The sequence below is a fragment of the Dipodomys ordii genome, unplaced genomic scaffold (assembly GCF_000151885.1).
Source record: "Dipodomys ordii isolate 6190 unplaced genomic scaffold, Dord_2.0 Scaffold36, whole genome shotgun sequence".
Classification (NCBI taxonomy): domain Eukaryota; kingdom Metazoa; phylum Chordata; class Mammalia; order Rodentia; family Heteromyidae; genus Dipodomys; species Dipodomys ordii.
The window spans coordinates 11,992,560-12,009,602 of NW_012267252.1; the positions used below are offsets into that span (position 1 = coordinate 11,992,560).

A 17,043-nucleotide genomic window follows, 5' to 3' on the forward strand; every position below is an offset into this window, starting at 1 on the left:
AGCCAGGCTATATAGCATGAAACATGACATGGAACACAAAAATGATTAAAAATGATTTTGATTTTTATTAGGTAATTTGAAAGCCCAACATAACTATGCATGTTAAAATGTACCTTAAAATTCAGGTTTTTAAAGAAATATGTAAAGACCCTTTCTATATAAAAGTTACCTTTAGTCACTTACTATGCAAAATTGCTAGGAATGGTAAGTGGTAATTTAAAATATAAAAACTTGGCTGGAGTAAAAGAGAAATCTCATGAAATGTCCCAAGTTTGTATTTACTACATACTAGTGTTTAACAAGTGTCTCCGATCTTTATTTTTACTTAAAGGAATATTCAGTTTTATTAGCAAATACTATTTTCAGCATAGAGATGTAGAATATTTTTGTTATTAAGTAATTTGAAAGGGAGTATCTTCTCTAGAGTGCTAGGTTATTGGTCAGTGGGTTATTTGCCGTTGTTCCTTTTCTGCCATTTCTTGTTTGCGAATTGTATCTTGTGCTGCTTGCTGCATTTTCTCCAGTTTTTCCAGAGTCAGAGATTTCAAGGGTAAAATCCTGGGTTTACACAGCACCATTGTGGTTACATCTTCCACAGACAACTGCCCTATGTTAAATAAGAAATAATAATTAGAGGAAAATAGCCCAGTTGTTTGGGCTAACAGCTAGAATACAGGTCTAAATAGTTAAGTTATTGTAAATGAAAAATTCTTGTTTCTAGACTGTGTTTTGCTTTGAACCAGCAAAAGAAGGTACTTATTTCATCCTAAGAAAATAAGGCTTTCACTGGGTACTGGTAGCTACTCAGGAGGCTAAGATCTGAGGATTATGGTTTGAAGCCAGTCTGAGCTAGAAAGTCCATGAGATGCTCAGTTAACCAACAAAAAGCTGGAAGTAGAGCTGTGACTCAAGTGATGAGTGCTAGCCTTGAACACACAAGCTCAGGGATAGTACTCAGGTCCCGAGCAAGGCCCCAGAACCTATACACAAAGAAATAAATTGAGGTTTTAAGGAAGATAAATTTTTGAATTGTGTAAGACTCTTAAAGTAATTATAAATAAGATTTTATTAAACATTCTAAAATATATGAGTTTACATATGAGTATCTAAATTACTGAAGATTTACTTAGTTTTTCTTAACTTTTGAGTTAGGACATTTTTCCCTCACCGTCAGACATTACTGTGAATGTTTCATTCAAAAATCCCATATCATAATCTGCAATATAACAGTTATAACAGTTATTAGGCAATAATGCTTCATTTGTTCTACTAGAAAAAGGAGGCCCCTTTTACAGTCTACATGTGAAAAGAATATATAGGCTGGGTGTTGGTGGCTCATGACTGTAATCCTAGGTACTCAGGAGGCTGAGATTTGAGGATTGTGGTTCAAACCAACCCGGGCAGGAGAAGTCCATGAGACTATCTCCAATTAACCACCAGAAAACTGGAAATAGTGCCGTGGTTCAAGTAGTAGAGTGCTAACCTTGAGCTGAAGAATACTGGTACAGCACCCAAATCCAGAGTTCAAGTCCCACAACTGACAAAAGTATATAGTAAAGGTAGACAACAAATGAGATGAGAAATACATGACACAATACCGGCCAATGGTTAGTTACTGATGCTGCCTAGCACTCTGTGGGTCTCTATAAGTATTTAATGTACATACCTTGTTTTGGAAGAACTTCTCGGAACATTGACTTCACTTCTGCCATATCTGGGCCGTTGGATACAGTAACTCTTTCCTTCAATGATAAATCATTTATTAATACTATTAAAAAATTCCAAAAGCATGTTAACAGACACTTTCATTGTGGTTTAAGAAGTAAAATCACAATTCCTATAGAAAGTATACTACCTTGTCTGCATAATTTTCCCATTAGTTTCCTATATATTTTTTTAAATGAAAACAAGACTGACAGTTCAAATAAGCATATAGAGCTTACCGGATTTTCTTAAAACAGTTTTTATTAACTGGTGGTGGTATTAATTGGAAGACAGTATTCCAAATTATTTCCCTTGCATGAAAAAAACTAGTAGACCTTGAGATTTTTAGGGACATATTCACTGATAACATCTCCCCTGAAAGGTAACATAATAAATGAACAGCAGTTGAAAAGTGAAGTGAGTTTGGCATCTAGGAGAAGGAAGAGATAGTAAGCAAGTATCTAACATTTCTACTTAGTAACTTCCTCAGTAACTTTCTACTTTTGATACTATTGCTATAATAAAATTTGTCCTAAGGATCACACTGCTACAATCTGAGGAACTGATACAAAAAGACAGATTGACATTTGAAAAAAAATTCATATTTTCCCTTTAATAAGAGAGATACACAGTGTACACTTTTGTCTTAGTATCTTTATTTGGTCTTGGAGCTTGCACTCAGTCCCTGAACTCTTACGCTCAATACTAATGGCTCTACCACTTTGACCCACAAGGCCACTTCCAGTTTTCTGGTGGTTATCTGGAGAAGAGTCTCAGTGGACTTTCTTGTCCAGGCTGGCTTTGAACCTTAATCCTCAGATCTTACCCTCCTGAGCAGCTAGGATTACAGGAATGAGCCATCATGCCTGGCTGTCACTAGTATCCAAGCATACATGCGATCTTTGGCTTAGTGACATTTGTGCTAAGTGTTACATCCCAGGTTATTGCTGTATGTTTGAGGTGCATCTGGTCCAGGTTGTAGAATGATTGAGCCCTTTTTAAACACATGCTTTTCCAGGCATCCCACCCATTTAGTAATGGTTCAGCACACTGATGCAACTTTACGCTGTCTTTCACAACATCACCATCATAAAAGATTTATTATTTATAAAATGGTGGTGCTGGCTTGGTGCCTGCCTTTTCCACCCACAGAAAGTTAATTATAATCAAGTGAAGCAGCTTCCGGTCTTTGTCATTCTTGTTCCACTACTCTGACATTCCTAATAAAAGCTTCCTACTCTCCAAGCTTTTTCCTTTTCTGGAATGTCCAAGCTCCTGAGGAACCTCTATCTGCTTTCCAGAGCTCCTGTCATCCAATACACAGTACCTGTGTACTGCTATCAGGGAGAGAAGATGAAGTAGGGTATGAACCAAGAATAAAGCAACTTACCACTGCGTGGAATGTAAGGTAAATGCTTTCTGTAATTTCTTTAAAATATGCACAGTAGCTTCAATCCCTTTTTTTGGGGGGGGGTAATAATGAGGATTGAACTCAGAGCTTTGTGCTTACTAGGCAGATGTTCTACCACTTGAGGCACATGTTAAACACTCTTTCCTTTGGTTATTTATGCTCAGCAGGCCTGTGCTTCCTCAGGTTGCTGGGTGCACAGGTGCACATCACTGCACCTAGCCACTGTGCCTCCCTGCAGCTGGAATAACAGGCATGAATCACCATATCCACCCACTGGTTGAGAGTGCTGTGAAATTTCATGCGCAAGCTGGCCTTAAATCACAATTCCCCATCTCTACCTCTCAAGTGGCTAGGATTACTGGCACACATTATTAATTTTTTTCTTGCTACTTGGATTTGGTGGTGATACCTCATGATCAAGAACATTTTTTTTTCCAGGTTAAGTTAAATGCTTTAACATTGCAGATTCCTAATTCTGGATGTAACTATCAAAAACCATCACCTAGTCATTAATAACATCAAAATAACATAAAGCCTGTGTTTGGTACATATTTGACATGCCACTAAAAAGGAGGATGATATTACAGGTGTTGATAAAGATGAAGCATTAAATGTATGACCAAAATGCTAAAATGGTGGGCAAACAAATACATACTAGCTGTAATTCTAGCTACTAATGATTAAATCACTATCCTTTAGTTTTGCTTAGTCTATAGCTCTTTCACATCTAAAACTGGCCTGGGGAAAACAATGAAACTTGGTGCTCTACCAAACCTCAGTTCTCTGACTAAGCTGCCATTGTTAGTGGAAAGGGTGTGGGGCCAAAGAACTGGTGGTAAGGAGTGGGTTGGACTTGGTGTGGATAATATTCAGTGCTCTTACTTAGGTGGTTTCTGCTTTACTAGAGATGACTCTTGTTTCTAGGCTCCCTTAGGCACTGGCAGGAGAGAAACAGGAAGGGCAGGGCTAAAATAAGCAAGGTAGTGGTTGGATGACAAGCTCTGGCTGGGCTGCACTGTCCTGATAATTAACTGCTCTCATAGTCCAGAGTAGGAAGCATTTTTTTCTTTCATGGGTGTTTTGTATGGTGTATCTAATAAGTTGTGGTTGCTCCTGAGATTACTTAATGCTCAGGTGCTACACATACAGACTAGCATATTTACACACACACACACACACGCACACACACACACACACACACACACAGAGCAACACACCAGGGAGAGAATGGGTTAAAGGAAAACATAACTGGCCATTACTGAAACTCGTATGTATCATACCACTGCTTTTGGGCATTCGCTAAATAAATTAGTGCTTATGTACCAGACACTGTTCATCAGTGAACAACATATACAACAAAATTTTTGCCTGTTAGTGCTTACAGCCTGAGAGCAAAGGGAGAGAAACAACAGAATACTAACAGGTAAGTGCTATAGAAGAACAGGTAAGTGCTATAGAAGAATAGAGTAGTTTAAGGACATTGAGGAAAACTAGGGGGGAGTAATTCAATTTTAATAGGAAAATTATGATGATAACAGACTGCTGTTGTGTAGGGAAATGGCACTGTTTGTTAGTTCAGCTTTTTCTTTTACGTTTTGAACTCATGGTCTTTAGATGTTAAGGAGGCACTTTACTACCTGAGCCATGCTCCCAGCATTTTTCCTCTGGTTATCTTTGAGATAAGATCTCAAGTTTATGCTCGGGATAGCCTGGACTATTTATGCTTCCCATAGCTAGAATGATATGTGCACTGCCACATTTATTAGTGGACCAATAAAAATCTCAAGAGGGAGGTCTCCAACACTTTTTTCCCAGGCTGACCTCAAAACTTGATTTCCTGATTTCTAGCTCTTGAGTAGTTAAGATTACAGGTTTGAGCCATCCTACTTTTTTAGAGGGATACACACACACACACACACACACACACACACACGTTATACAAAAGGGCATATATACAAAAGTTATATGTGTAAGTTTTCTTTGACACAAGTATTCCAATAATGAGCCTTCAAACAGAGGCACTAGTGTATAAAGAAAGTATGAAAGAATTACACTGAATAGCAAAATGTTTAGCAATAAATAGGCATACCACATGCTCACTAACAGGTCAAAATAAATACAGAACATCCAGAGACTAGAATACTCTGCCAGGGTAAAAATCATGCAGACTGTCAAGGTATACTTTAAGAAAAAACATACCAACTTGAAGAAATGATTATTTTTATATTAATGAAACCCAAACTTTTAATGTTCAAAAAATACAACATCAGTTGTATTTAAACTCAGGGCCTAGGTGCTGTCTCTGGGCCTCTTTGTGCTGAAGGTTAGTGCTCTACCACTTTAGCCACAGCACCACTTGTGGCTGTTTTTAGTTTACTGGAGATAACAGTCTCGTGGGTACTTTTCTGCCAGGGCTGGCTTTGAATGCTGATTCAGATCTCAGTCTCCTGAGTAGCTAGGATTATAAGTGTGAGCCACCAGCATCCAGCTCAGTTCATGTTTTTAAAACCTTGGTCTGGGTAAACAGAAAATAATCTGATGCTTCCTTTTCTTCCATACTTTCTTTGAAATATCTCCTGTGAGAACCTATACAAACCTATTGCAGGTATCCAAAGTGAATGTCTAAAATTAGTGTAAACTTGAAATCAAATCCTTGTCATGAAGTATTTTACTACTGGAGTGAGAGATGAAAGATGTGTCTATATATAATTAGTATTTTAAAAGTCAATCATATATATTTGGAGAGTTAAAAGTCTCTGGGATGATTTAATAAATTTATTTCAAGTATAGGGCCAGGCTATATCATTAAAAGTGTCTTTCTGACTTTGAAAATATACACTAGTGCTAACCAAATTTTCTACCTGCAGACTCCTACAGACATTTTGAAAAAAAAAACTAGACAGAACTTTATACATTTGTTTACATATAATTTTTCAATTAAGATTCTTATAAAGAATATTCCCAGCACATTTAAAAATAACATATCAATCTTTAAAAATAAACCAATTTAAATAGGACACCTGACTCATGTCTGTAACCCTACCTCAGGAGACTGAGATTTGGAGTATCAGAGTTTGAGGCCAGCTTGGACAGAAAAGTTTGCTAGTCTCCATCAGGCCAGGGGGAAAAGTAGACGATGGAATATCAACCAAAAGGATGGGTGTGGTGGTGTGTGCCTTTCGTCAGTCACATGGGGGTCAAAGCAAGCAAGGAAGCAAAAAACAAAACCCCAGAGAGATTCATGGGCCTAAGAAGTTGAGATTCAAAACCATACTGGGTGATAAAGAAATGGTCAAGGATGACTGAGATGTGCTAACATTGAGTAGATGCTATTAATAACATTGAGTTATTAATTCAAGTTGGTAACTCAGGCCAGGAAAAAGGAAGGAAGGATAAAGACCATGAGTTTGATTTAGGCTTACTGAATGTCTTACTGAGGCTTATTAGGCTTATTAAGTCCAATTGGAAGGAAAAAAGGTTTGAGGTCCAGAAAAATTATAGAGGTAGATTTAATCATCCAAGGTATGAAAAAAAAATGTGACTTTTAACCACTGCAGGTAGTGGTTAAAAGAGACCATAGTATATAGTGCAGCAGTTGAGAAAAGCAACTGAAGTCAGACTGGTCACTATATGTATTAATTTTATAAGCCTTGGTTTTATTTGAAAAACAAAAGCTTATAGTGGGGGCTGGGAAGGTGGCTCAGTGGTAGAATGCTTGCCTTGCATGCATGAGGCCCTGGGTTCAATTCCTCAGCACCACCTAAGCAGAGCTAACACTCACTGACCTCACATATAGCATAATGACTTTATTAATACATATCTTTAATCATCTTTTTAAGTTGATACCACTATAAGTTTTTTATTTTTATTTTTTTGGCTGGCCAGTGAGTGTTAGCAATTCTTATTGTGCTATGATGTCATAAAATTTAGTTCTCAAAAAAATAAGACTAATACACATTAGTTATGGAACCATCCTAAGATTTAATGAAGAAAAGCCTATAGGCAAGCAGGAACATTTTAGTATTCTCCACTTATTCTATCTATAGCATATTCAGCATATTCTCTCTCCCCTCCTCTTTTTATTAGCATCCATTAATTATTTAAGGGGGATGGGGTTTCTACTGTAACATTTCCACAGTCTAGCCGTATACAAGTTACCTTAAACATATAATGAATGTTCAGACATCTATCTAATCTTAGCAAAGTCATGTTTTAACAGATTTTTCTATATTATTTATACGTATCTTTTATTACTCCAAAAGGTGATTTTAGAATTGAAATCCATAGGGCCAATCAGAGATAGAGATGTGGCTTAGTGGTAAAGATCTGCCTATTATGTTCAAGGATCTGGATTTAATCCCTATTACTGCCCCTCATCCCCCCAAATTGAATTACACTATGTACCTGCTTACCCTCACTGCATCCCTCAATACATATACACATATACTACAACATTTAACAAATTAAAATGAGGTCTAGGAAAGTTATCTTGTCCAACTTTACATAGTTGGTAAGTGAATAAACAGTATTTAAATTCACATCTCACACTTGAAAGCCTGGTCTATTTTAAGTTTTCACTATACTGCATCTGGAAGAATGGCCTGGAGACCTCAAGGAGATTTAGTGTGGCTACAAACATTTAAGATGTTAGAAGGATAAGAGAGAAGACTGCCATGAACAGAAATCAGTGAGGATTAGAATAACTTTATGTTACTCTAACACTTTTCAGTATCTACTGGAATGGGCGATTTTGAAGCCAGTAATGATCTTTACAATGGAGGATGACGTAAAATGAGTCCGTTAGCAGTAATTCTCAGGAATGAGATATAGCATACTACTTTTTTTTTTTTTTTTACAGAGTTTGGAAACTGTGTAACCATGTATAGGTTTAACTGGCAATGTGAGTTATTTTTCTCTTAAATTGTTGAGGCACTCTGCAAACAACTCTTAGAAAAAGAAATTGTTTTTTGACTATGGATTATTTTATATATAGCATTAAGATTTTTTCCCCTTTCTTTTGAGGGGGCAAGTGCAGTTCTGAGGATCAAACCCCTTAGCTTCTCATATGCTAGGCATGTGTTCTACCACTGAGCCCCAACCCTGTATTATTAATTTTTTTTTGGCCAGTTCTATGGCTTGAACTCAGGGCCTGGGCATTATCCCTGAGCTTCTTTTGCTTAAGGCTAGCACTCTACCACGTGAGCCAAAGTGCCACTTCTAGCCTTTTCTGTTTATGTGGTACTGAGGAATGGAACCCAGGGCTTCATGCATGCTAGGCAAGCACTCTACCACTAAGCCACCTTCCCAGCCCCGTGTGTAGTTTTTAAAAGAATAAAATGCCATCAGAATTTTCATATTTAAAGTTTGCTTAGAAATATACAATACAGGGGCTGGGAAGGTGGCTCAGTGGTAGAGTTCTTGCCTTGCATGCATGAGGCCCGGGTTCGATTCCTCAGCACCACATACACAGAAAAAGCTGGAAGTGGTTGCTATGGCTCAAGTGGTAGAGAGCTAGCCTTGAGCTGAAGAGCTCAGAACAGTGCCCAGGCCCAGAGTTCAAGCTCCACGACCAGAAAAAAAAAATACAATACATTAAAAGCTTGTTTTTGTATTCTGTTCATCATGTTATACCATAGATTAGATGATCATTCTCATTTCACAGCTCAGCTGAGAAAGTCCTGATTAGACCAGGACCACCAGGTAAATAGCTAAAGAGGACTAGTAGCTTTAGATGCACCCTTTAGATGCATCCATAGGGGTCACACAGGGGCAGATAGAAAAGGGGATTAAAATATAGACTACATGCCTGGGCACTCCAAACATATGCATATGCCTCAGACACATCAGAATGAAAAAATTGTAGATGGCTAAAGTTGTCTTGGTTTCTTAAGGGCAGGATTTTGATGGTTTAAAAAGCTCTTCTCTTAGGTCACTAAATCTCCTAGACCAACTGGAAGCACCCCAGAGTCCCTTCATTGGTAAATGAGATTGTCTTTCTTAAAATGTGTCTATCATTCCTAACCTATGATACAGTCTTCATTGTTTTCCCCATCCATTAATTACTTAAACTCACCAATTTATCCTACTTGTATAAATCCCATTTCTAACATCTGAAATGGAATGCTGCTTTAGCATATTCTAGAGATCCAAATGTTTTAAACAAGCCATGACAGTAAAACCCAATTTATAATTTAAATAAACAGTGGCTTGTACTACAGAGTTTATTTTTCCTTCTGATCAGTATATATTTTAAGTAGGGCAGAGGGTTGTGTTGTGGTCATACTGATAACCAACTTTGTGACCTTGAGTATACTTTTTAGCCCATTAGAAGCCTGGCTTCTTCATAAAAATGTTTCAGTATCTGTTTTAAGTTGCAAGGTTCAAGTGAAATTGAATATAAAAGTGCCTAAAATATAGTATGACATTTATTATTCCAGGTTTAATTTGATATTATAATAAAAGATTTGTTCTAGACAACCGTACAGTACTTTGTTTCTACAAATCTTTGGATCTGTAAAGATTGATTTAAAGGGCGTTTTTCCTTAAAAATTTAAGTTTAATGAGCTGTTGTGTCCTTAAATGCTTCTGAATGCATGACAAAGCAAACCTACTTTATAATATTACTCAAGGTTGAAAATATGTGGATGCTTTTAAGAGGGTGGAAACGAATAAAAATCTTTATAAAACTGCAGTTGAGGAACTTGTTTAGTATAGAGAAGTAACGGCATCTGAAACAGGACAAAAATAATTTTGAAGTATTTTAAGATTCTCGACAAAAGTGCCAATCATGATTTTTATGTAAGAAATACTGAAGTAAAAATAGCCAGGCATGGTGTCACATACCTGTAGTTCCAGGTGCTTGGGAGGCAGAGAAAGGAGGATCACAGTTTGAAGCTGGCCTGAGCAAAAAAGTTAGTGAGGTAAGAATCTGATTCAAAAAACAAGCTGAACACTGGTGGCATAGCTTGTGGTTCTACCTATTCAGAAGGTAGAAGTAGAATTGTAGTCCAAGGCTGGCCTCAGACCAATGTGTAAGACCTTATCTGAAACAAACTAAAGCAAAAAAAAAAAAAGCTGGAATGTGGCTCAAATAGTGAACATGTGCCTAGTGAGCTTGAGTTCCTAAGTTCAAACTCCAGTGTTGCAAAACAAACAACAGAGGTTGTAACTTGCCGGCCTGCAGTCTCATCCAGTTACATTTGCTGCTGGTGTGCTAGATGTTTAAAAAGTACTTGAGCTGGGCACTGTTGCCTCACATCTGTAATCCCAGCTACTCAGGAGGCTGAAGTCTAGAGGACTGAAGTTTGAAGCCAGACCGAGCAGAAAAGTCTGAAAGATTCTTATCTCCAAAGTAACCAGCAAAAAGCAGGGCTGAGGTGTGGTTTAAGTGAACAAGCAGTTAGCATAGGCCCTGGGTTGCAGTCTTGACATTAGCAAAAAAAAAAAAAAGTATTTGAACAAATGTTTGAAAATGTGGAAATTCATATAAAAACAAAAATTTAGCGTTACTTAAATATGGTGATACCAGGTTCACATTCTCATACATTAAAACTCAAATTTGGTTGGGGCTAAGAAGGGGTGTCTAAGTTGGTTAAGCATGCACTTTCAACTTCCCTAGTACAAGCATGGTGCTGCTAGCTCACACCTGTGTCCTAGTTGTTACTTGAGAGGCTAAGGACAGGAGGATGACAGTTTCAGGCCAGCCTGGGCAGAAAAGTTCATTAGATTCCCTTCTCAACCCATAGCTGGGCATGGTGGCACATACCTATCCTAGTTTCATGGGAGGTTGCAGTCCAGAGGATCATGGTTCTGGTTCCAGATCAGTTCTGACTACTTGTATTGTTTCCCTTCCCTTACATGTGCTGACGTTACAGGCACCTGACTTTGCAACTGCAGTCAGGAGACACTGGAATATAAACATGCCAAATCACCTAGTTGTATCATGTGAGCCTTGACTAGCTTTTGCTGTGTTTGCTTTGGGACATAATCTGGTTACTGATGTCCAGGTTAGTTTGAAATTCCTGGGCTCAAGAGATTCTTAGACCTCAGACTCTGGAACAGGTAGCGATGGCCGGCATGCACTGCCAGGCTGTGTGGCCGCTCAGAAGTAATGCAATGGGAATAGAAGGAGGCACCGAGCAATTTTTATCTACATACAGAACAGTAAAGGATCTTTTTCTTTTGTGAATATTAAGCTTATTGCTTTAAATTCAGTCTGCCTAGTGAAAATGTGACTGGGAATGGAAGGAACAACAGCAATGATAACTACATCTACCCAAGAGGGCATCTGATAAATGGATTTTCAAAAGCACAGGACCTCACACATGCTCAGCAATTACTCTACCATTGAACTTTAACCTCAGCCCTCCACAAATGTTTCATGTAAGAAAAAGGTAAAAGGGAATGTTTTTCAGCAGATGAAGTATTAATACACTCATTCACTCAAGCAACTGCCCACATGCCAGCACAGTGTTTCATATGAACTGACAGTGTTCATATGGAGATGCCAAGAAACATCATGTGCTGTACTGTTGGAGATTATAGTAGATTCTATTATGCTTTGCTATCTGGCATTTGCTGGGAGAAAAATGTTGCAACATGCTCAGTTTGGGAAATTAGTTCAGACTCATGTACATAAAATGTACAGTGTCTAGTTTCTGAAAAGTGCCTAAGTCTCAGAATAGGAACTGTTTTTCATTGTATTTCAGTGATGCCACTGGCTCCGGATCACGGTCCAGGTGTCAGAAGTAACAAGTGCAGCCAGGTGCCAGTGGGACACGCCTGTAATCCTAGTTACACAGGAAGTTGAGATCTGGAGGATTGCAACTGGAAGCCAGACTGGCCAGTAAAGTCCATGAGACTCCATCTCAAAATAATCAGCAAAAAGCAGGGCTGGAGGAGGTATGGCTCAAGTGGTTGAACACCAGCTAAACAAAACAAGTTCCAGACCTTCATTTCAGATCCCAATACTGCCAAAAACCAAAACAGTATAAACAAAACAGTGTAGAAAGGTCTGAAGTATGGCTTGGCTTATGTGGTAGAGCACCTGCCGTGTAAGCACAAGGCCTTGAGTTTAATCTCTGGGCAGTACCAATAACAACAAAAAATACTCTTAACCTTTAGAAAAAGTATTTGCTCAGGACCTGAGCTATTTATATTTAGTTGACTATTAAAGCAGTATATAAAGAGAAAGAATTGATATTCTATACATTGTTTCTCAAAGGCTAGTTCTCAGACCATATACATCAAATCACTTGTACTATCATTAGATATATACAATTTTTAAAGCTCTCTAGAAATCACAATCACTGAGTTTTCCAATTAAACTTAGAAGAGATCTGTTAGGTTCATTCATTCACTCACTAAATATTAATGCTTAATTATTCCCAAATTGGACTGTTTCAGAAGTTATCAGTACTAACTACCACACCCTACATTCCATGTACTATAAGCCAGGCTAAAACATTTTAAATATATTTGACTTTTTCAATAAATTTACAAGATTTTAAGGTTTCATTCAACGGACAACAGAACAAGTAAGCTGTCCAAACTCATTTAGCTAGCAAATTGTCCTGTTCCTGAAACCTAGGTTTGACTGTAAAATCTATAGTCTTTTTATTTTGTTGTTGTTGGCTGTGGGCTTGAACTCTGGGCCTGGGCACTGTCCCTGAGCTCTTCAGTTCTGAAGCGCTCTACCACTTGAGCTACAACACCACTTTCGGTTTACTGATGGTTAATTCGAGATAAGAGTCTCAGGGACTTTCTTGCCCTGGCTGGCACTAAACCATGATCTTCAGATCTCAGCCTCCTGAGTAGCCAGGATTGCAGATGTGAGCCACCAGCACCCAGCCTAAACCTAGTTTTAAGTGTATGATTTTCTTTCCTGAATCCAGTCAGCTTTAAAATTGTTTTACAGCATATGAGCATTTTCTTCTACCCACAGAAACCAAGTGATAAAGTATATTATTTAACTGTCAACGATAGCTAAAAACATTCTACAACAATCTAAGAGATTTTGCTCCCCTAAAACATTTTCTTTCTTTGGCTTATCTTTCAAAATGAAAAAGAAGTTCTGGGTGGGAGGAGTATAGAAGCTTGGTTGGCTTGGGAGTTTTCCTCTTGTGATTATGATGTAAATTCCACAAACACTTCTCTATCCATTGGGCAGAAAATGTTCCATGAACTGTTAAGTATAGTCTTGGTTTTGCAATTTTTAATATACTCTGATTAATGCTACCAAAAAGTTATCACAAAAACACCAGGACCAACTAGAATTTGCAGGAGAATTTCAGCGAGAAAAATATTGCCTAAGTTGGACTGTGGCCAGATGGACAACAGTTGCCTTGGTATCTGCTTTGATAACATCAAGATTCATCTATATTTGAATTGCAGAGCCCACACACACCTTTCAACAGTCTGTAGGGTGCCAGGAGTTGAAACTCTTGCAACTATGCTGACATCAGTAGACGATGCTGCAGATTACACTGCATTTGCTCCAAGTGTTGGCAAAATAGAAGCACTTTTTAAAGCTGGCATACTGTTTCTAGTTCAAGGCACTAAAATACATGCTATACACAAGGATGATTAAATTCCAAATTCTGTTTGTGCTAAGTGAAATGTGTTTATCTAGCAACTTAGGACAAGGACACATGTAATTGTTTAAGAAGGTTTAATTGTGAATGATTAAAGTACTACTACTGTTTAGTATTACTGAAAAAAAAGAAACACCCTCTCCCCCTTTTTTTGGTCGGTTGTGGGGCCTGAACTCTGGGCTTCAGAGCTGTCCCTGTGCTCTTCAGCTCAAGGCTAGCGCTCTACTGCTTGAGCCACATTGCCCTTTCCAGTTTTCTAGTGGTTTATTGGAGATAAGAGTCTCATAGACTTTCCTGCCCGGGCTGGCTTTGAACCGTGATCCTCAGATCTCAGCCTCCTGAGTAGATTACAGGCCTGAGCCACCTGCGCCTGGCTATAAAGATATTCTTGAGACAGGAAAATTTGCACATGGACTGAATTTCTTAGTTGTATTGATGAAATTGTGTTTTTCAGAAGAAATCAAATCCTTAGGGAATTCAAGCTGGGTATCTTAGGGGTTTGCATATAAAAATAGTGTTTGTCATCTATTCCCATATCACCCAATGACAATAAAATAGTATTAGAGGTATGAAAAAAAATACCACAGTGTTTACAACTCTTGGGATATAGTTGAAGGGTACAGTAACGGTCATTACATGCTTTTTCTTTTTTCTTTTCACTCCCTCCCTCCCTTTCTCGAAACCTCCCTTCCTCCCTCCCTCCCTTCCTTTTCTTTTTTGGAGATAGGATCTTGCTGTGTAGCTTTGTTTGGCTTTGAGCTTACAACACTCCTGGCTTCAGCCTTCTGAGTACCTGCCATGACAACAGACCCTTCTTTTAAACTCAGGCCTTTCTACTTGATAGGCAGGCACTCTACAAGATGCTCTGCTGCTTGGGCCACACCTCTAGCTATTTTTGCTTGGGTTATTTTTGATAGGGTCTCATTATCTATTCAGTCCTGCCTGCAAATGTGATATTTTTATTTACACTTCCCAATGCAGCTGGCAAGACAGGTAGACACTAGGTTGCCCTGCCTCTTTTGTTGAGATAGGGGTTTAGGAACTAATTTTTGACTGGGCTAGCCTGGAGCCTAGATCCTCCCTCTCTCTCTCTCTGACTTCCTGAACTAGGACTACAGGCCCAGGCCAATGACTAGTCTCTTTTAGCTTTTAAATATTAAAACACTTTTATGATAAAACATTTTGAAGGGAAAATATACTGCAAGAGACTTCAGGGGGCAAAGGAAGTAGCAAAGACTTGAATAGCAGGGAAGAGGTTGAATTTCTAGTAAACAGAAGATCTATAAAATTTAGCAGTAATGCTGTGGGCATACAGGAGATAATCATTATATTGATCTTTCTGTAAGTACCAAAGTAATGTTACATGCCTAGTGAAATGATAGGTGAATCTAACACAAACCACTGTATTTAGATGTAATAAGGTAGTGAAACTAAAACCAGTTCATACATAATGTTTGCCATAAAAGAGGTAGAAGTCCTACATAAGCTCAGCAAAAATTACTTCCTGTTGGAGCGAATGTAGAAACACATCTCCAAGGCTAACAATAATATCATGGATATAAAGTCACAAAAAGGTTACTGCTACAACCATGTAATTATCTGTAGAAGCAACAAGTAGTTAATTTTGGCTTCATCTCCACTAAAGATGTGGAAAGAAATTAGAGAAGATAGATTTGCATCGACATTATCTAGTGGCTAAGTATAAAATTTCAATTTACCTGAAAATTTTGGTCTTATTCTTGTAGCTTTAGGCGTCCAATCTGGAACGATCAAGATGATGGAGAGTTCGATTCGAGCCTATGCAAGGAACTATATGAGAGATGACATCATGTTCTTTTAAAGAGCCATATATATATATTTGCGTATGTTCTCATCTATCAAGTTGTTTAATAAACTGTTGATATGCAAGATTAGGACAGTATGCCCGAGAAAGGAGCGACAAGAGACAGGTAGAAAAAAATCCGCGGGTGAAGACAGGAGGCCGGGGAAGGAAATAAGACTTGGAGGCCTCGGCGTAGTGTGTAGTGGTGGAGAAAGGATTTTTTCTTGGCTAGCTGGGGGCAGAAATGATTCCCTTCCCGAACTCCGCAATCTTCAAAAGTCAGGGAAACGGCAGGCGTGCTGGGACCCGGGGGGCGTGACTAGGCGCGCCATTGTGCAGGACTCCGCGGCTCCGCCCCGCCGCCCGGGCGCCCGGCGGCAGCGGGCCCTCCGGCCCGCCGGCTCCAGTAGGACTAGGACGGCCAGTCGAGCGGCCTCGCCCCGCTGGGAGGCTCAGAGGGGCGGAGGGAGGGCGGGCCGCCGCCCGGGCTCCCGGAAAGAAAACGCTCTTCCAGCGGAAGTGGCCCCAAGCCCCACACGTCCTCGACGCGCCGCGTCCCCGGGGGCCGTCCAGCAGGGCCTGCCCCTCGGGTGGGGCCGGGGGCACACTCGCCGCTCCGCGCCGGGCGCGGGCTACCTCCTCTCCGCCCGCGTCCTACTCGGAAGTGCCAGATGCAACTTCCGCCAGGACAAGAGCTTTTTCTGGTGTCCACCCAGGTAAGTGACCAGACGTCTCAGCAAAATAGGCGCCTCCAGGAAGCCAAACCTGCGGCCCTGAGTGTGAACTACCTTTTCTAGTATGGGCGGTCTGGTCACCTGTGGCCCTTCTTTGGGCCTACTTACGGGTGCATCCCTTCGCCGACGTCTCAGCTGTTGCCCCGGGTAACGGTGAGAGTGAGCGGAGGAAAAGTCTACGTCACACTGGAAACAGGAAGCTAGGAAATACTCCTGCTGCCACCATCAATTATGGCTGCTCTAGCTTCAACAGTAACTTCCGGTTGGGAGTTGTCTCTCTACCCTGCCGGAGGCTTACTCTGTGGTCCCGCTAGCCAGCGGCGTCCAGTGGGCGGGAGGCGGCTTAGAGCAGCCCTGGCAAGGAAAAAGGCGGAGAGAGGGAAGTTGGCGCCAGTGCCCCGGTGTGATTGGGCAGTTTCACTGGCCATGGCGCCTCCTACTTTTCTTCCCTAGCGAATGAGCGGTCCTGTCGGGAGAGGTGGGGCGGGGCGGTCGGGGCGAGAGTGTGTGGAGGGGCGGGGCGAGTGGGGGAGGGGCAGCGGGGGGCGGTGGTTGGGTAGCGTCGCTCCTAAAGAGGAGGTGGAGGAGGAGGTGGAGGAGGAAGGAGGCGAGCGGGGAGGATGGCGGACACCCGGCTCCTGACGGTAAAGCTGGGCCGGACGGGGCGAAGGGTGTCTGTGGGTCGGTTCTTGTTGCTCGCCTTCCTGTCCGTCCGGCAGTCGGGCTGGCTGTCGGTAGGGGGAGGCCCCGCGCTCGCTGACAGGCGGGAGCCCGCGCGGC

The 17,043-nt window shown here is 40.4% G+C and overlaps 2 protein-coding genes across 4 annotated transcripts in view; one reads left to right on the plus strand and one right to left on the minus strand.

Annotated features, from left to right (window-relative positions):
- Positions 1–42: 42 nt before the first annotated feature.
- Bbip1 (BBSome interacting protein 1) lies at positions 43–16,567 on the minus strand. Of its 2 annotated transcripts, none has more exons than XM_013017722.1 (4): positions 16,372–16,567; positions 15,426–15,504; positions 1,667–1,742; positions 43–607 (listed from the first exon to the last, which is right to left on the minus strand). In XM_013017722.1, exons 3-4 carry the CDS (start codon positions 1,710–1,712, stop codon positions 441–443), a joined length of 213 nt encoding a protein of 70 aa, XP_012873176.1. In that variant the 5' UTR covers positions 1,713–1,742; positions 15,426–15,504; positions 16,372–16,567; the 3' UTR covers positions 43–440. The 2 variants fall into 2 exon arrangements, with proteins under 2 accessions (XP_012873176.1, XP_012873175.1); XM_013017721.1 differs by having other exon boundaries at positions 15,426–15,516.
- The window catches only part of Shoc2 (SHOC2 leucine-rich repeat scaffold protein), a 67,260-nt gene continuing 65,848 nt past the window's right edge, over positions 15,632–17,043 (plus strand). The window contains exon 1 of one of the 2 annotated variants that reach the window (XM_013017718.1): positions 15,632–16,245. The gene's annotated coding sequence lies outside the window, so the exon portion shown is untranslated. Of the gene's footprint in view, positions 16,246–16,844; positions 16,908–17,043 lie in introns of those variants that run through there. The other variant, XM_013017717.1, reaches the window with a different exon arrangement.